This window comes from Rhea americana, unplaced genomic scaffold, assembly GCF_003343005.1.
Source record: "Rhea americana isolate MKP2758 unplaced genomic scaffold, rheAme1 scaffold_3, whole genome shotgun sequence".
In the NCBI taxonomy this organism is placed as follows: domain Eukaryota; kingdom Metazoa; phylum Chordata; class Aves; order Rheiformes; family Rheidae; genus Rhea; species Rhea americana.
The window spans coordinates 13237101-13253521 of NW_028186423.1; the positions used below are offsets into that span (position 1 = coordinate 13237101).

Consider the following 16421-nt stretch of genomic DNA (forward strand, 5'->3'; position numbering starts at 1 on the left):
AAAAAACAGTTTTATAATCATTACATTTTATTTAGTCTAATTAAAAGTATAAGCATATGAATGCTTAGCATTTCTTAAGACAAAAGAAAGATGCTCTGTAAAAACAAGAAAGTWGGAAGGGAAATTGTGATTGTCATTTCTTCTCTCCCCCCCCCCATTAGATTTACCCTAAAGTAAAAACACTGGTAATTTATTCACAATCAGTTTACTTAATTCACTCCATGGCTTTAACTACAAGGTCTTTTGAGACAAACTTCAGCTCTGAAGAGGAATATGAACAGGTTACATAAACATCCCTTTTTGCTCTACAAAGGCACAGACGAAGGGAGCTAATCTTAAAGAGATGGAAAAAATCTTTCTGCTTTCCTAGTTCAAAGAAGTTCACTCAGTGAGCTCGTTTATTTAAAGTGGCAGTGCAAAGTATTCAAAACATATATCAGAAGTTTTTTCCTCATAAAAGGCAAAAATGTTGTAACCTTTCCAGTTTACAACAGGTTCCTAACTTCAGAGTATCTTGCAGAGCTCAGATGTTCTTAGCAAGTTAAGAAACAGAATGAAGTTCATACCATCATCATCTGAAAGTTTCCTTTTTTGTAGTTAATGAGGTCCACAATGGGTCACTCTTCTACAGAGCCTAAGCAGTACAGCAGACTTCCCAAGTGATACAAGCTTTCTGCCACTAGATCCAGAAGCTTGCTACCAGATTTTGAGGTAGAACAGATTACTATGACAATCTAAATGCTACCAGTGGCTAGAGAATCCCACTTACTAATTCTTGCATCAATCTAATAAAGTCTATTTTTGTTATGAGAATTTTTACTGACACCGCTGCATTTCACACTGACACRTAATACTTCCACATTGCCAAGGAAGAGCTGCAGACTAAGCCAAAATGTTAATGATCTTTTAAGAATTCAATTAAGCAACTAATTGATTTTATGCAGATATGGGATAATTAATAATCCAAATCAGACTGCTCTCGATATATAGAATTCATTATTTGAAGAAAAAAATAGCATCTTTTCTTGGTCTTAAGTGTATCAAGACCCACAGACATATGAAAGGTAGCTTTTTCAGTCAATGCAGGTAAGGTGAAAAGCTACAACGACTTTTTCTGTGCCTCTAAATGTCCTTTCTTAACAGCTGCTGGAATACTACAATCAAAAATACTCATTAAATAGAAAAATGATCAGAGGCATTGCTTGCAGGATGCCTAAGTGAAGGACAAGGTGATAGGCTTACATTTTTCTCCCAAAGCATTTGCTTTCCCAGAGTGTGAAGTTAATATTGCCCTGGGAGGGGAAAACACCCCCCCCAACACACCCTCCAGGACTGGAAAAAAACTCTACAATTTGAGATAGTGATTCTCATCTGAGCTACATGGAAGTAGGATATTCCAAAATTTTTATTTCACTTCCTATTACCACAAATCAAAAATCCACCTTCTTGGACTGAAGTACACAATAAAATATGTTGAATGTTCTACATGTTGAATATAAAACAATCTGATCCTGAACTACTAAATAATGAAATCTAAATGCAAGTTTATACCAGCAAATAGGAAACTGAAAAGTCAATATAAGTAAAGAAAAATACAGTCTTAAAGTAAAATTTATTTCCTTTGTGTGTTATTTTTTTCTGAAACAGGCTATCTTATRAGAGATTGAGAATGAAGCACAGGTACCTATAGGCTGAAGCACAACTTGCCCATATAAATGTAAAGTCCCTGTTAAACAGAGGGATATGTTATGTAGAATAGGTCAAATAGCAGAGTGTTTTTTTTTTTTTTTTTTTTTTTAATAAGACAGAGCAACCAGACTCACAAGTACTCTTTTCAATTAGCCTTTTGTCATGTTCAAGTACACTGCAGGAAAGTAGTAGGAAAAAACAAAACCTCTCTTTTACACTGGTCTCCCATCTGTACAAATTGATATCTGGAAGATGAAATCCAGATATAGCTTATATTCTCACCAATCTACTTCCTTCCTTTTGAACCAGATGGCTGTAATAATGGTTTATTCTTGGATGTGACAGAAATAGACCATAAGCTAGGAAATGATAGTTAATCTGCTGTTAAAGATAGATAAGGCTATAATAACCATCTGATCTAACCTGTGCATAACAGAGTAGGACCTCACTAATTCTTCTTTGAACAGTTTGAATATCTCTTAGAAAGGGATGCTCTCCTGAGGTTGAAACATCAAATAATATAGAAGCCACTGAAAACATTGCCCAGTTATCCAAAAAGCTAAATGTGTTAACAACAGAAATAAGTATTTACTTCAATTGATTGACTCCTACATGCAATCATTAGTTGGCAAATTTCTCTGCTGCCTGAACAATCCTGTCCCAAAGTGTTATTCTCTACATTATTATTAGGCTAATCAAGTCACAGTTTAAAGATTCTTCTGCAGAAACTAAACAGCTGGCGCTCCTGATGCCTTTCACTGTAAGTACATTTTCCATGTCTCGCAGACTCTAGCTTTTCAGTATTCTTCAAAAAAACAATCCTCAGAACAGGTGATGACAAACTCTGGTTTTCCATCCAAGTCTAAAGTTTCAGCCTCTCAGATTAAGTGTCCTAATTGGTACTTTTATGCAGTAATAATATAGTGAGAAAACTCCCTCTCACTTTGAAGCTGGTCTACTACACAGAAAAAAGGCAACATTCATAGGGTTGAGACAGAGACAGTTTTCTAGTTACAATGACATTTCCAAAAAAGGTATATCCAAGGTATTAACTCCAAGCATAATGATCACATTCATTTCCTATGCAAGTGTAATTCCTTTCAGCATTGAATTTCTGAAGCCCAAGCCACTGCATGCACAAGAAAAAAAGCTTGATTATACTTTAATTTACAAAGATACCTTAATTAAGAAGACATAAACTACAAAACCAAAAGTTGACAGTAGCTCAAATACAAGTGATCATAACGCAATCACAGCTTACAGAGTAAGACCCAAAGCACTGTGCTGCAGCAGACAACAATTAGTATTTTATATTTAAATGTCAGAACATAATGTCTAAATGGTGAAAATTCTTTTATTCCACTTTCTCAGTAAAGACAATTCTTATATTCTCTTCTCTTYCATCATTCAATCTTTTCTTATTCAATTATAACTTTTAGTAATTGTAAGATATGGAAAATTTGGGGGATATTCTTCTGGATTATTCTTAATTTAAGACTCTTTTCCAGTCCAGAAGAGTAAAAGAAAGCTGCCAAAAGAAAGCTAGGTTAGGACCATAGGACTCTGGTTCTTGTAAGAAAAACTGATCCCTGCAAGTTCTCCTGCTCAGGGAGAAAAGTCCACCCCTACAGGAAGATCTTCCCCAACACGAGACTTAAAAACGGAATTTCCCTGACTAAACACGTCTGATTTCAGACATTCTGGTGGAAAAAATAAAAATAAAAATCAGTTTTCTTCTTCTATTCTGGTACGCATTGAAAAGTATGTGAAGAAGAAAAGCTTGGTCAATAAATCAAGGTTGATAGCCTATAGTTAAGAAGCCAATTTTATTTTTTTCCCTCTTCAGTTACATTTTCCAAGAAATTTTCAACTTCCTACTATCACACAGGAGTAAGTTGAAGTGCCTTTCTGTACCTCAACGTCTCAGAACAAACAATCAGCCCTGGCTTGCATGAAAGACTGCCTAGAATAGAGGTACCAGTATATAGTGAAGGACAAAGGGGGGAGGGGGAAGCCACACACACCCTACACAACCACACACACCAGGCCTTTTCAAAGGCAAATAAATCCCACTTAATACTTGATGTAGAAGTTGTTTTAAGCTCAGGACTGATATTGGGAACCAACACCCACAGGCATGACGTATGAAGACAATCAGCAAGTGACAAATATGTAACTTCTGATAAGAACCAGTCTTTAATGTATTTGTGTCTCTTCAGGGCATTTCAAAGGGATCCTGCCAATTGATTTATCCAATGCAATTAAATCCAAGAAGTATGTTTAACTATCCAGCTTGGGGAGAACAGCAGTTCTGATTTGACTTCTTGCTTGGTTTTTCAACTAGGGCACTGCTATCCAGATAGACAAGGTTCCCTCTATACTGTAACTATGATCAAAAAAGGAGTTCTTATTTTAAAAGCACAAATTTGTCACAAACAGAACACAAAGATTAACCACATTCTGCAGCTTCTTCAGTTTCCAAATTTGGCTTCTACCTTGACAGTGGGTTTGATTAAAAAAGGCAAGGCTAAAAACTCCTCATAGTGTCTGGAAAAAAAACATTGAGAAATTCAGTATGGACTAGAAATATTTTCCTGTATAGTACTAAAAAGAAGTGTTGAAGATAAGTCCCTTCCATACCATAGTCAGGAGGTACACTACTTGAGATAAGCAGAACAGCCTGGCAAACATCCAAAAAGGCAAGACTAAATTAAGAGATATTGGTCTTGCTTTGCCCTCCCAAAGTCATCCRTCTTGAGACAGAGTAGCTATATGAGGTTTGGCATATAGGGATAAGATGTCCAATTTGACGGCATGTGTATTATAGGGGTAAATCTACTGAACTAGAAAATGCTTTTACTGGATGTTTCAGTACTGTCTTGCAGAACCATTCCAGAAGAGCTACTCTCTCTCTACTGACTGCAACACAAACCTAGGGTGATCCTCTGTTGTGTCTATAGTGAGCCTTCATGAAAATCCCTCCAAGACTCTGCCTTTAATTCCGAAATAATAGCTTTCCAATGCAGCAGAATAGTACTTGAAACTGCTGTTACTTCTGCCTAGATTTCTGCAAGAACTAATCATGCAAATATTTTAATAAAGCTCACTGTACTACTCCAAGGCACTTACAGCGATGGGGGCAGGGGCTAAAAAGGGAAAAAATATGAAGAGAAACTGATAATTATTATCTGTTTCAGCAGGGAGGAATTTACAAGTGTAGCTTTGAATTCCTTGGACATTGGGTGCTCCATTTCTCCTTCAGTCAATATTAGAAGTACTCTTTGTAACAGCAGTCTCTTGCTGTTGGCTACATACATATCTCAAAATTACTATGAGCAATATGTTTATTGGCCACATCTACGACTGACAAATTTGAAAACCAAAAACATTTTATCACCCTGAACATTAACAGCAAACAAGTAAATAAGATTAACATTGATAGAGTCATGCAGAACGCAGAAAACAGACAAAAATGATTGGACTATCAGATTTTCTAAGCAAAGTACACTTATTTTTCCTTTATCTTAGCTGAATTTGCTTTTTTTGTCCAGACTGTACCTTACTGAGTTAGCTACAGTCTTTCTTACCTTGTTTCGTTGTTTTACTTTTAATTTAGTCTTCTGTTTCCTTTTCAATTTTTTCTTGCTAAAAAGTTTCTTACTCCTGAAAAAGAGCAAAAAACCCATCAAAATAAAAATTTATCCCCCCCTTCTGGCCCACAGTGAACAGCAGCATCAATAGAGAAAAATGTTAAAAGTCCTTTAACTTTTTTCTCCTAAGGAGAAGAAACCAATACAACTGGTATTTCAGAGTATAAAACAAGAGTCCTTAAAATAACGCTTACCTAACCCTCCACTGAATCAATGGCCTTTACTCTTCATTTTAAGCAGAGTATATGCTAGATAGAAAATAAATCCTTAAGCATTATACTATGCTACCCTACTGTTCCTGTTGTAAGTCCAACAGTGCTGTGCCAATACTAGAAACAATTACTACAAATCTAGGAATCTCAGTAATAGAACACATCAGTAAAGAAGATATGTGCATTTTGCAAAGTCTTTACTAGCTAGAGATTCAAGCCTTCCATGACAGAAAGACAGCTTTGAAAATATATGTCAGAAAATACGGCTGGTGGAAAAAGTTACAACTTTTGAACACAAAGGGTTTTTTTTTTTGGTGTGGGTCTTTTTTTGTTTTTGTTTTGTTTTGGTTTTTTGTTTGTTTGGTTGGCTCTTTTTAAACATATTTCTGGCCAGATTTTCTCCACACAAAGCTTATAGACTTTTCATTTCAATAGTCTCTTTACATTACACCTCTAGCTAACACATGCTCCTCTAATCCTCTTCTGTCCACACCTCATTCCTATGACATTCTTTTTCTCTTCCATTTTATCCAGTAAAATAACATTCTCAAAAAAAGGATACAATAGGAAAAAAAGACACCATGCACACAACTGTTTTGTCTTGTTACCAYCACAGATACTACTCTGCCTGAAATGTATCCTTTTTAACTCACTCTGCATTTCTCTGTCTGTTCAAATTACATGTCCTCTATCAAAGACGCAGGTGATCTTTGTGCAGCACACAGCTCATTCTAAATTGGACTTTAGGCAATTACTAACATTATGTCACTCAAATAGTTTACAGTTCATCTTAGTTGGAAAAATATTATGTAATACTATTTAATAATAATATTGAAATAATATTAATATGGAATCTCAAAATCATAGGCAGTAACAAGGCGCACTTTCATGTAACAAATAAGAGAAAGATTGAGAATWGGGGGAATCTAAATATTTTATTTGAACAACTTTGTTATAAATAATATTTTTGACGGACCAGCAAGATATTATTTACTACTACATCCTGTACTTCACTCTGACTTCAAGAAGATAAAAGTTTCACGGTCTAACAGACAGAAGCTGGAAACTAAAGTTTGATCGGGATTCATCAGTCAGAAAACAAGCTCAGGAACCCCTGCAAAGAGTATGCCAAAAAAGCTGCCTGCCAGAAATTTCACCATCCTTCCCACTGTCATTCATTAGCCTTTATATCTGATAGAGAGATACATTCCTGATCAGGACACTTTCTGAAGAAGCAAATTATCTCACTCCTTCACTAATAGATAGAGAGTCTCAAATATAAAAGAGAGTAACTACTATGATCCTGGAATTAACAGAAGTAATTCTGTGAGGGGGAAAGACACAGCAAACTAGAGCTTATAAAGAAAACGTAGAGGATCTCACAAGGTTTCTTTAGCAGTACGGGATCAATTAAATCATTTGTAAGACAGTTTGGCCATGCAACATGGGAAAGGAGAGGTATCCAAAAACCCCTACACCATCTCTAATCTCCAAATTTCTGTTAACACACTCCACAGTCCCTTCCACTATTTAAGTATCCTTATGTTGAACAACTTTTTCCTTCTTAATACAGTTTAATGTAATTAATTCTTATTCTATCATCAGACATGAAGGATAGTGTAGTCCTTTCCATGCTGTAGCCATGATCAATCTTTTTTTCTACACGAAATATCCTTTTAAGAAACTTTCCTCTTAGCTTCAGGTGTAGAAAACATGATTTATTTTGGACTTGTGGACTCTCTCAGTCCATATCACATATAGACGGCATTGACCAAAACAGAGAACAGTATTTTATTACTTCTTGTTGAGTAGAGGAGGAAGAATTGCTTCATATGCCTCAAATGCAACACTAACTATAACCCACTTATTATTTTGCTTTCTTCACATCAGTATGGCATGGCAGACCTATGCAATCCAAAGTAACTTGAAGACCTTTTACTACAAACCTGCAAACCAAGCTGCCATTGCTGTTTACTTACTTGTGGTCTTAAACACGGTACATATGCTTTGCATTTAYCAGAGACAATCTATATCTTTTTAAGGGGTACTAACTCAGCTCTCCAAAATACTTCAAATTTAATCTCTCAAAATCCTTGCAAACTCCCCAAATTTGTTACACATTTACTTTTTCATCTTATAAATACTTCATAGGACCAGTCCCTTTATTTTGGTATGTATCCATGTGCATCTATGCATGTGCACGCGCGTGTGTGTATTTCTATATATATCTCCCCAAATTAAGCCTTCCCCCCACCAAGAATTGGGCTCATTTCCAAAATGACAACSTCCCCCTACCCACAACTATTTTAAGGACTAATTTCATTTCTCAGGAATGCCCAGACAATATTCTTTTCAATTAATAAGTGAGAAAAGCCAGGAAGGGGCTTACTTCCTCTTTCAGAGTCCAAGTGGYAGTGCTGTGATCTGCCTCATTCACACACCAACCGTTAAAGATTCTGTAAATACAATCTTCTTCTAGTCACTCCATTACAAACACTCATCACCTTCAGCAAGTTTTCCGCTTGCTGCTCATGTTTTGCATGAAAACTAAATGAGTATAGAAGTGTCACATTGAGAATTCACATTTTATTTCCTTATTCTTTTCTCAAAGCGAAGTCTCAAGGATACTGCACTCCCAACATTTTTGTCAAGGACTACACTTTCATCTAGTTCTGAATTTCCTTTTGGAGACTGATAATCAATGAAAAAAACCTCATCAACATCTAAGTTAAGTTCTGAGCAACTTATCATCATTACTACATATAATCCTAATACTGATATGTTCCTAACATACCTACATTTTATTTTGCATATCTATACACACACACACACACACACACACACACACACACACACAGAGATATCCATAGTTCTGTTGTTACACTCCATTACATCCAGAAGTCTTAATATTCAGATGGAAAGTATAAAATTTGGGCAGGCATACACATGAAAAATGTTAAGCATATTATGAGTAATTTCCTGTTGGAAACCACAAATGTCACTTGTGACTCTATTGTCTAAAGATTAACAAAGCTTGATATGGCTTCCTAGAATTTTAAGCTAATTTATCAATTGTATTCTTGGTTAGCAATTATAAATTGACATAAACTACTATTTGTAAAGGTCTTGAACTYCATGCCGACAACCTGCTTCCACTGACAGAAGGCCTTTAACCTTTAATTTTCAAATCAGCTATTAATATTGTTTATTCCATGCAAACCAAATGATGATCACCAAGTCTTGAAGTAGTTTGCAGAAAAAAATTGCCTAAGCTATTTTAAATTTACTAATTTAGTCTCAAGTAATTAATTTGGACCTCAAAGAAAGCACATATCACATCTGTGCAAAACACCAGAAAAAAACAACAAGAAAATGCTCATGGCAAATGGACCCAAAGACTGAAAGGTGATGCAACTACCGCCTGCACAGAGAAAGCTGAGAAAGAAAGACTTGAAATGTTCAGTTCTAGAATAAAAAACAAATTTTTTTGGTCTAATATAGAAGGCAATTGACCAATTGCTGAACATTTTTAAATATAGCTGTTAAATGACATGATTAAACTTCTATTCAACTTTGTGGCATCKGCAATGTAAGGAAGTAACAGCATGCCCAGTTCACTTGTTTTTAAATCAGAAGTAGCATTAGGTAATATTTGCAAGATTKGCTATATTAAAAGGGAGACACTCATCAGCTGCCTTACCACCATTGCTCTTATCCTGTTCAGAAGATTTGAGGAAATCCAAATAGAAGAACTTTTCATCAAGGCACAGTAGTCTTAAATTGTAATTCATTAACTTAAATTTGAGAAGGAAAAGGAAGTTCGTGTGTTGAACTCCCCTCCCCCAATATTGTCACTGAATTAATAAATACAGGGCAACAGTATTGTGTGACACCTGCACACCTAGAAGAGGCCATGTAACTCTAAAAGCATCACTGATGAGTGGAAAAAATGTGTATTACCATCCCTGCTGCTAAGGCAAAATGGGAGCAACAAAACTCATATTAAACTGCTGTCTCATGCAAATCTTTTCTTCTATGTGAAACATGTTACCAAAGACATAATAGCTAGTACAGCTTCACATCCAGTCATTTTACTGCTGATTAAATCTTTGAGTATGTTTTTGAGAAATAAGTGAATTTAGTAAGCCATATGCTAGTACTTTTTTTTTTCTTAATTCCAACTGAATTTAACTCTTTGCATTTTTCAAAACTTGCTGATTCTGATGAGGTGACTAAGCATCCGAGGGAAAAAGTATACTGTTGACAGAAGGTGTCTATCACAAAGTCAGTGTGTCTAGATTAGTGACAAATACTCTAGATTATTTCAAGTTTCCATCAATGTTCACTCTGTGCAGTTAACTTAAGCAGTCACGGGCTGACATAAAAAAAAAAAAAATCTCTTACAGGCAGCAACCACTCAGTGACACTGAAGTGAAACATTGTCATATTAGTGATATTAAATCATTCTTATGTTCCCTCAACTTGGTGAATTATTACTGCTGACAGTCTATTTGGTTGGACAAGAAGCAGAAAGCATTACCTTCATAACAACCAAGTTAAGCAATTAAATGGCTAAGTCAAGTAGCCTGCAACTCCAAACAATCATATAGCCCCAAAAACCTGYAGTTGCCATCATGTCTCAGCATCATCATTAGGGTCTGTAAAAACCTCACAGCATCAAGCTCCCTAAAAAGCTGCAGATCTACTGACAAGCATACTGATGCATGAGTACTGATACATGGACATTGGTTGAAAAGCAATCAATTGATATTTCCTCCACTCTGTTTTCCTTGGCTGCTTCATATGGAGTAACAGCTCAAGATCGACAATAAAAAATACTCATATTTACATACAAAAAAAAAAAATCACATAATTGCTAGTCTATTCAGCAGTTTTCTTTGTACAGGTATATTACTGTCATAAAGGATCCACAAATTACAAAATACCTTGTGAAGACTATACCACAACACAACGCAACATCATGTTTGCCAAAATGGCAACGATCCTCGACAGTAAAGGGGGGGGGGCCTAACTGGCCTTATCGGGTTTCACTGTCCTCCCTCCAAGTCATTGGCCCAGTGGCGATCCTTCAAAATTTGGGCATGGTGGCAGTCCCGATGACCGTCACCCACCTGGCTCTGACCCACTTGGGGAATGGGTCATCCAAACTTTACTGGACGTGACACAGCATGCCCCTACTTGGAGCAGGATTGGCTTTGCTTGCCTGCCCCATCGGCTAGTCGAGCGAGTGATGGCTGGGGKRGACCTATCCAGTGGTTCCCCCCCGAGCCASTGTCTGTGCTCTCCTGGGCGTTGTAGCAGGGCATGGGGCCCTGTGAGGTCCCCTGGCCTCGCGTGAGACAGCAGGGACCAAGTGGTAGTGCAGCCTACCRCCTGACCTAGCTCAGYAGATCAGGCATGCCGCTTACCCTTTAGCTTTAAAGGCAGACCAAAATTCTTCACATGGACAGTGAGCCTGCTCATTTTCTGGAACCGCTGATACCCCGTCTATGCCTGCCTGACTGTGTGCTGGAGGGACCTTGTTGGGATGAGGMACGTCTSTGGGGCTTAAGATCGGGCAGTCCAAATACCATTGGCTGCACCATGCCCCGGTTCCAAATTCCATCTGAGCGCAGACGTTGCTCTCGTTACCAAATGACGCTTCACYGGATTTAACTCGGACAGACAGGCCGTCCATAAAATTCAACCCGGAAAAGGTTCCCTGTATCACACAGGGTTCGTAAATGGCCCAAAGCAGTTAGACATTCGCCACTGTTTCCTATCTTACCTACCCTAACTCCTATCCAGCAAACTGTCAAGGTGGTATTTGTTGTGATTTTTTTTGAGTAAGGGTATTACAATAACATCTGTGCRCCTCAGTTTTTCAACTCAGTTATCCTCCCAGTTACTCCATAGTACAGACAAGCTTCACATCCTATTTTACCACTAGAAAAGTGAAATATTACATATTTGTTTACAAATGGGAAATAGGGAAGAGCAGATTGAGTAAACTGAATTTTATCACTATAAAATCAACACCTAGAAAATGCCATGACTTCATCTCTCTTCTTTTAGTCTCTGGGAGGTATAAAATATACCTCAAAAAAAGTCGCAAACAGTAGTTTCCACATGTTTGCACCATCCTATTTGATGGTTCTCCTTTACCTTTCWTGTCCAATCTCAACTAGTACGTTTATCAAAGTTTTGGCATTATACCAACTGGATGACCTTGCCCTTTTCATCACTTGCAGACAAAACAAATGGGGCAGCTGAGAGCTTATGGGTTAGAATAAGAGGGTAGACCAATGTGAGTGACACTATTATGGGTGTCTGCTACAGATTACCTGATCAGGGAGAATTAAATGAGGCCTTCTTCAGATAGCCACAAGAGGCCTCACATTCACAGGTCCCTGGTACTCATGGGGGACTTCAAACACCCCAATATTTGCTAGAAGGGCAATACAGCACAGCATCAGTAWTCCTGGAGGTTTCTGGAGTGCATTGATGAAAACTTTCTGAAACAGGTGATCAAGGGGCCAATAAGGGGAGGTGGTCTGCTGGACCTCATAATTACATAACTGATCAGTTCTTCCATGTCTGTAGGTCAGTGRCAGCCATAGCTACAATGACCACACAACTCCACCAGTGACCACGGTGGTGTTTAGGATCTTGAGAAAATGTAGCAAGCAAATAGCTGGATCACCACCCTGGACTTCAAGAAAGAGCAGACTTTGGCCTCCTCAGGGACCTGCTTAGAAAAAATCTCATGGTACATGGTCTTGGAGAGAAGAGGCTTACAGGAGAGCTAATTGATTTTCAAGGACCACCTCCTCCAAGCTCAAGAATGTTCCATCTGCATGTGCACAAAGTCAAGCAAAGGCATCATGAAGCCAGCATGAATGAATAAGGAGCTMCTGACTAAACTGAAATACAAAAGGCAAACATACAAGAGGTAGAAATGGTGACTAGGAGTAGTCAGCCTGGATTTATTAATGGAAATCATGCGTGACAAAACTGATAGCCTTCCACAATGAGAAAACTAGCTCAGCTGATGGAGGGAGAGCAGTGGGTGTTGTTTACCTCAACTTTAGTAAGGCTTCATAACCATCTTCACATCATCTTCATAGGTAAGCTGATGGCATGGGCTACATAAATGGTCAGTGAGGTGGACTGAAAACTGAGGGTTTAGAGGGTTGCTATCAGCAGCACAAAGTTCAGCTGTAGGTCAGTCCCCTGGGGGGAATACTGGGGCCAATAGTTTTTAACCTCTTCATTAGTAACCTGGATTATAGGACAGAGGGCATTTGCAGTAAGTCTGCAGATGACACAAACCTTGGAGTGGAGTTGATATCCCCAATGCTTATGCTGCTATTCAAAGGAATTTTATTCTTATTCTTTTTCTACAGCTAGCTTAGGTTTATTTGAGGACTGAGGAGAAATAAGTCTTCTGTCAATTAAGTAGTATCAACTCTTTAAGCCTAACAGTCCTATTTTCTGAACCACAAATCATTTACATCATTTACTGCCATTTCATTTTGCTAATCTCTCATACAACTAGTCCTTCTTGGGGAGGAAAAAAAAAAAGAGAGAGAGAGAGAGAGAGAGAAGGTGATAAGAAAGCCTCCCAATCCTTAAGTGCAAAAAAAAGGTCAAGAATTACTTCAGGTGTTCTACAATATATTAAAAGCTTTCCAATGCATTTTGAAAAAAGCATAAGTACTCAAACAGAAAGATAGCACTGAATCACATTCAATTTATTAATTCTATATAACATGTAGAACCTCTCACAAAGAACTTCTTCCTTACATTTTATTCACAATGTTGTTTTCATGTCTGTGCTTATTTTTTTTTTCTTAAAGCTAAGCATGTGTTGACGTTATTCTTGAGTATGCTTATAACCTTTCCAAGCTTGGCATCGTATACAAAGCATACTCTACCATACTCTCAGCTCCAYCACCAAAAGTGTTAATGAAAAGATTGAATGCTTCAGGACCTAGGACAGATCCAGATGGACACATCTACTGCTACTTCTTCATGCGTTCTGCCCATCTGACAACAAGCCATTCCGCAGCAACTGCCAAGCGTGGTTTCCTAAACGGTTTTGAACCCACTTACTGCAGTTCCATCTAGAATAGGTTTAGTCAAATTGGCTGTTCAGAAGTCAAACCTATTATTCTAGGAACCTTCTAAGAAAGAAGAGCTGGTAAGACATCATGAAAAAAAAAATCCACCTGAGAAAAGGCGGCTACAAGCCATTCAATAAAGAGACAAGGGCAATACCAGTTCTCATCTTTTTCTCACTTGCATCTGCTTGGAGTTCAGTACATGCCCAAGACTACAGGTAAGTTTTTGGTACAGTCCTACCTGATCTGCTATAACAAGACATTGTAAAGTTTGGCTTGGCTCAAAGCAAGATCCAAGTTGGAGGACAGGGTGTCTGAAGCTGGATCCAAACTGAATCATCTGATTTTAGAACAAGCTTAGCTTTTAAAGTAAAGATTTATTTGGGAAAAATACTAATGATCATCTCTAATTATCTGAAAATGAACTTTGGACAGCTGTTAGTAATGCTGTATTAAGTTTCCCAGACAAGGCTCATTATAAATCCATGTATCACCAACTTCTTCTATGAAACATTTGATTTTTACAATACTTTTAGAAATGTAAGCTACACAAACTGCTCTAGAGTACCTCAATATCTTCTTTACACATTTTTAAGTCAGGGAGTATCTACCTGTTCACTTTATAGTAGTCTTCTAGAACCTTATACGTCTTCTATGAATTCTCCAAAATAATCTCCAATAGCTATGGAATTGCCTCAGCCAGTTCATCCAGTCACCCAAAGGGGAAATTTTATCAGACTGCTGTGTAAATATTAAACAAGTCTCTAGCTTGTTCTTTCCATATTCTTGCTTTCATCACTGATGTTGTTTTAACACATCATAAGGCAAGGTTGCCTTTTCTACCAGATTGGCATTTGACTTTTCGGCCATGTAAAAAACAGGAAGTACTCTTCTGCTGGATAATAATGTGCAGTTTGTTTCTTCCATATCTTCTATAAGCTGATAATTTATTTGATATTTGATTACACATATGGAGGATAGATCCATTATACAGAGACATTAACACAACCACAGCCTCTGCTGGGCTTTCCAATCTCCCACATCATTTAATCTACTCTCCAAAGTGCTTCAGAACAGCTTGAAATTTGTAACCAAGCTTCAAGGCATCTCAATATCAAACACAATAACGGAGAACCACAACTGACAAAGACCAGTGTACCTGTTAGCAAGAAACTTACTATTCACTGTCTTTCAGCTCTGATTTCAGCTACAAGGCTCTGAAAACATCTCAAAACTGTGTGGAAGTATTTCCTCCTTTGTCATACTAAAAACTAAGAAATAACTTGTTTTTAAATCTCATTTACAGGGCTTCCAGATTATTGCCATTACCAGCTGACAAGCACATGGCAAACACAAAGTCTGTACAGACATAAAACAACTTACCATAAGCTTGGGACAAATGAGCAATGCCTCACTTAAGGGAGCTGACTAAAATAAGCAAAACAAAGGAAGATGGCAGAGCTCTAACGGACTAATCAACAGATGGAGAAGAGGTTTTATGCCCAGAAAACAAACTACACACAAGGAATCTGGATGTTGGCAAGGAGATGAAGAGGTAGCAGTGATGAAAACAAAATACAAACATTGAATATATTGTTGTATAGCATGTTTTATATCCAAGATGCTGTTTGTCTTGTACTCTTGTACCCTATTTTGGTACCTCTATTTATTTAGAAACGGCCACAAGCTTCATCAGCCTCACTTCCACAAACTGGAGGATTATTATTATTTTTTAAAAAAAGCACTTCTTAAGAATCTCCAGACTCAGTATCTCCCATAGTTAGCAGTGCTGCAAATCTCCTGCCAGTGAAAATCTCTATTTCTCTAGCAAGATCTCAGTACTATTTCAGTCACCAAGAATTCTGAGTATCTGCCATGGTGCATATTTCTCATAAAGTAAGTTGARGAAATAAACACCTCACACAACCRAAATGTTATATACTTTGTAGAAAGTTTACAYACAGAATGTGTCACTTAAGGGAAGCTATATTGTTAAACAGAAGATTTTCAGAAAATGAGCTCAAGCACTAGGTCCAATCTGTACCACTTAACTCCTAATTCTGTCTTTCATAGTGTTTTGGACTCCTCCATTTAGCTTTCTACAACACAGAAATAGAATATAGAAAGGATTAATCCTAATCAGTGTAAAAGCAAGCTATTCATGTTGACTGGTTTCAGCAAATGTTTCATCATCCTTAGAAGCTGCCTGAGGCATTCTACTACTGCATTTTCTTAAGCTTTAAGCTTTCCTTGCTTTACTTTGCCTTTGCAGCTACCTCCCTCTAATGCTTAAGTAGCCAACAGCTACATCTCTTTTATCATTCAAACGTCCAACTTACTTTCAACCAGTGAAGAGTGTCAGTAGACAGCAAATATCATTATAACCCAAAATACCAGTCTGTTCTCTTAATAAATAAAAAGTCTGCTCACAAACAATGGCTCTTCAAACTTTAATAATTAATTGTTCATATCACCTGCAATAATACTGATCAATATTCCACAAGGACTTGCAGGTGAAAAGGAGATAACGCACCTATATAAAATGAAACCTGGAACACAAATATGTATTGTACAAATATGTATAAACTCTCCTGGTGTAATACAAAATAGTTACTCTGTAAGAACTATCAGAGTCACTGTACTGTTATGCCATGTAATTCCTTCATAAAAAACCCAAAATTTTATCAATACATTACAAAAAGGAGCAAAAAAGCCAAGAAAGTACTTTTCCRAAGAAATACATACAC

General features: G+C 37.3%; 1 protein-coding gene across 4 annotated transcripts in view; it reads right to left on the reverse strand.

Annotated features, from left to right (window-relative positions):
- The window catches only part of MYCBP2 (MYC binding protein 2), a 211450-nt gene that overhangs the window by 181464 nt on the left and 13565 nt on the right, over positions 1 to 16421 (reverse strand). For all 4 annotated transcript variants that reach the window (XM_085309535.1, XM_085309537.1, XM_085309534.1 and 1 more), the window contains exon 2: positions 5277 to 5352. In XM_085309535.1, coding sequence (XP_085165661.1) covers positions 5277 to 5352 — 76 coding nt within the window. The remainder of the gene's footprint in view (positions 1 to 5276; positions 5353 to 16421) is intronic.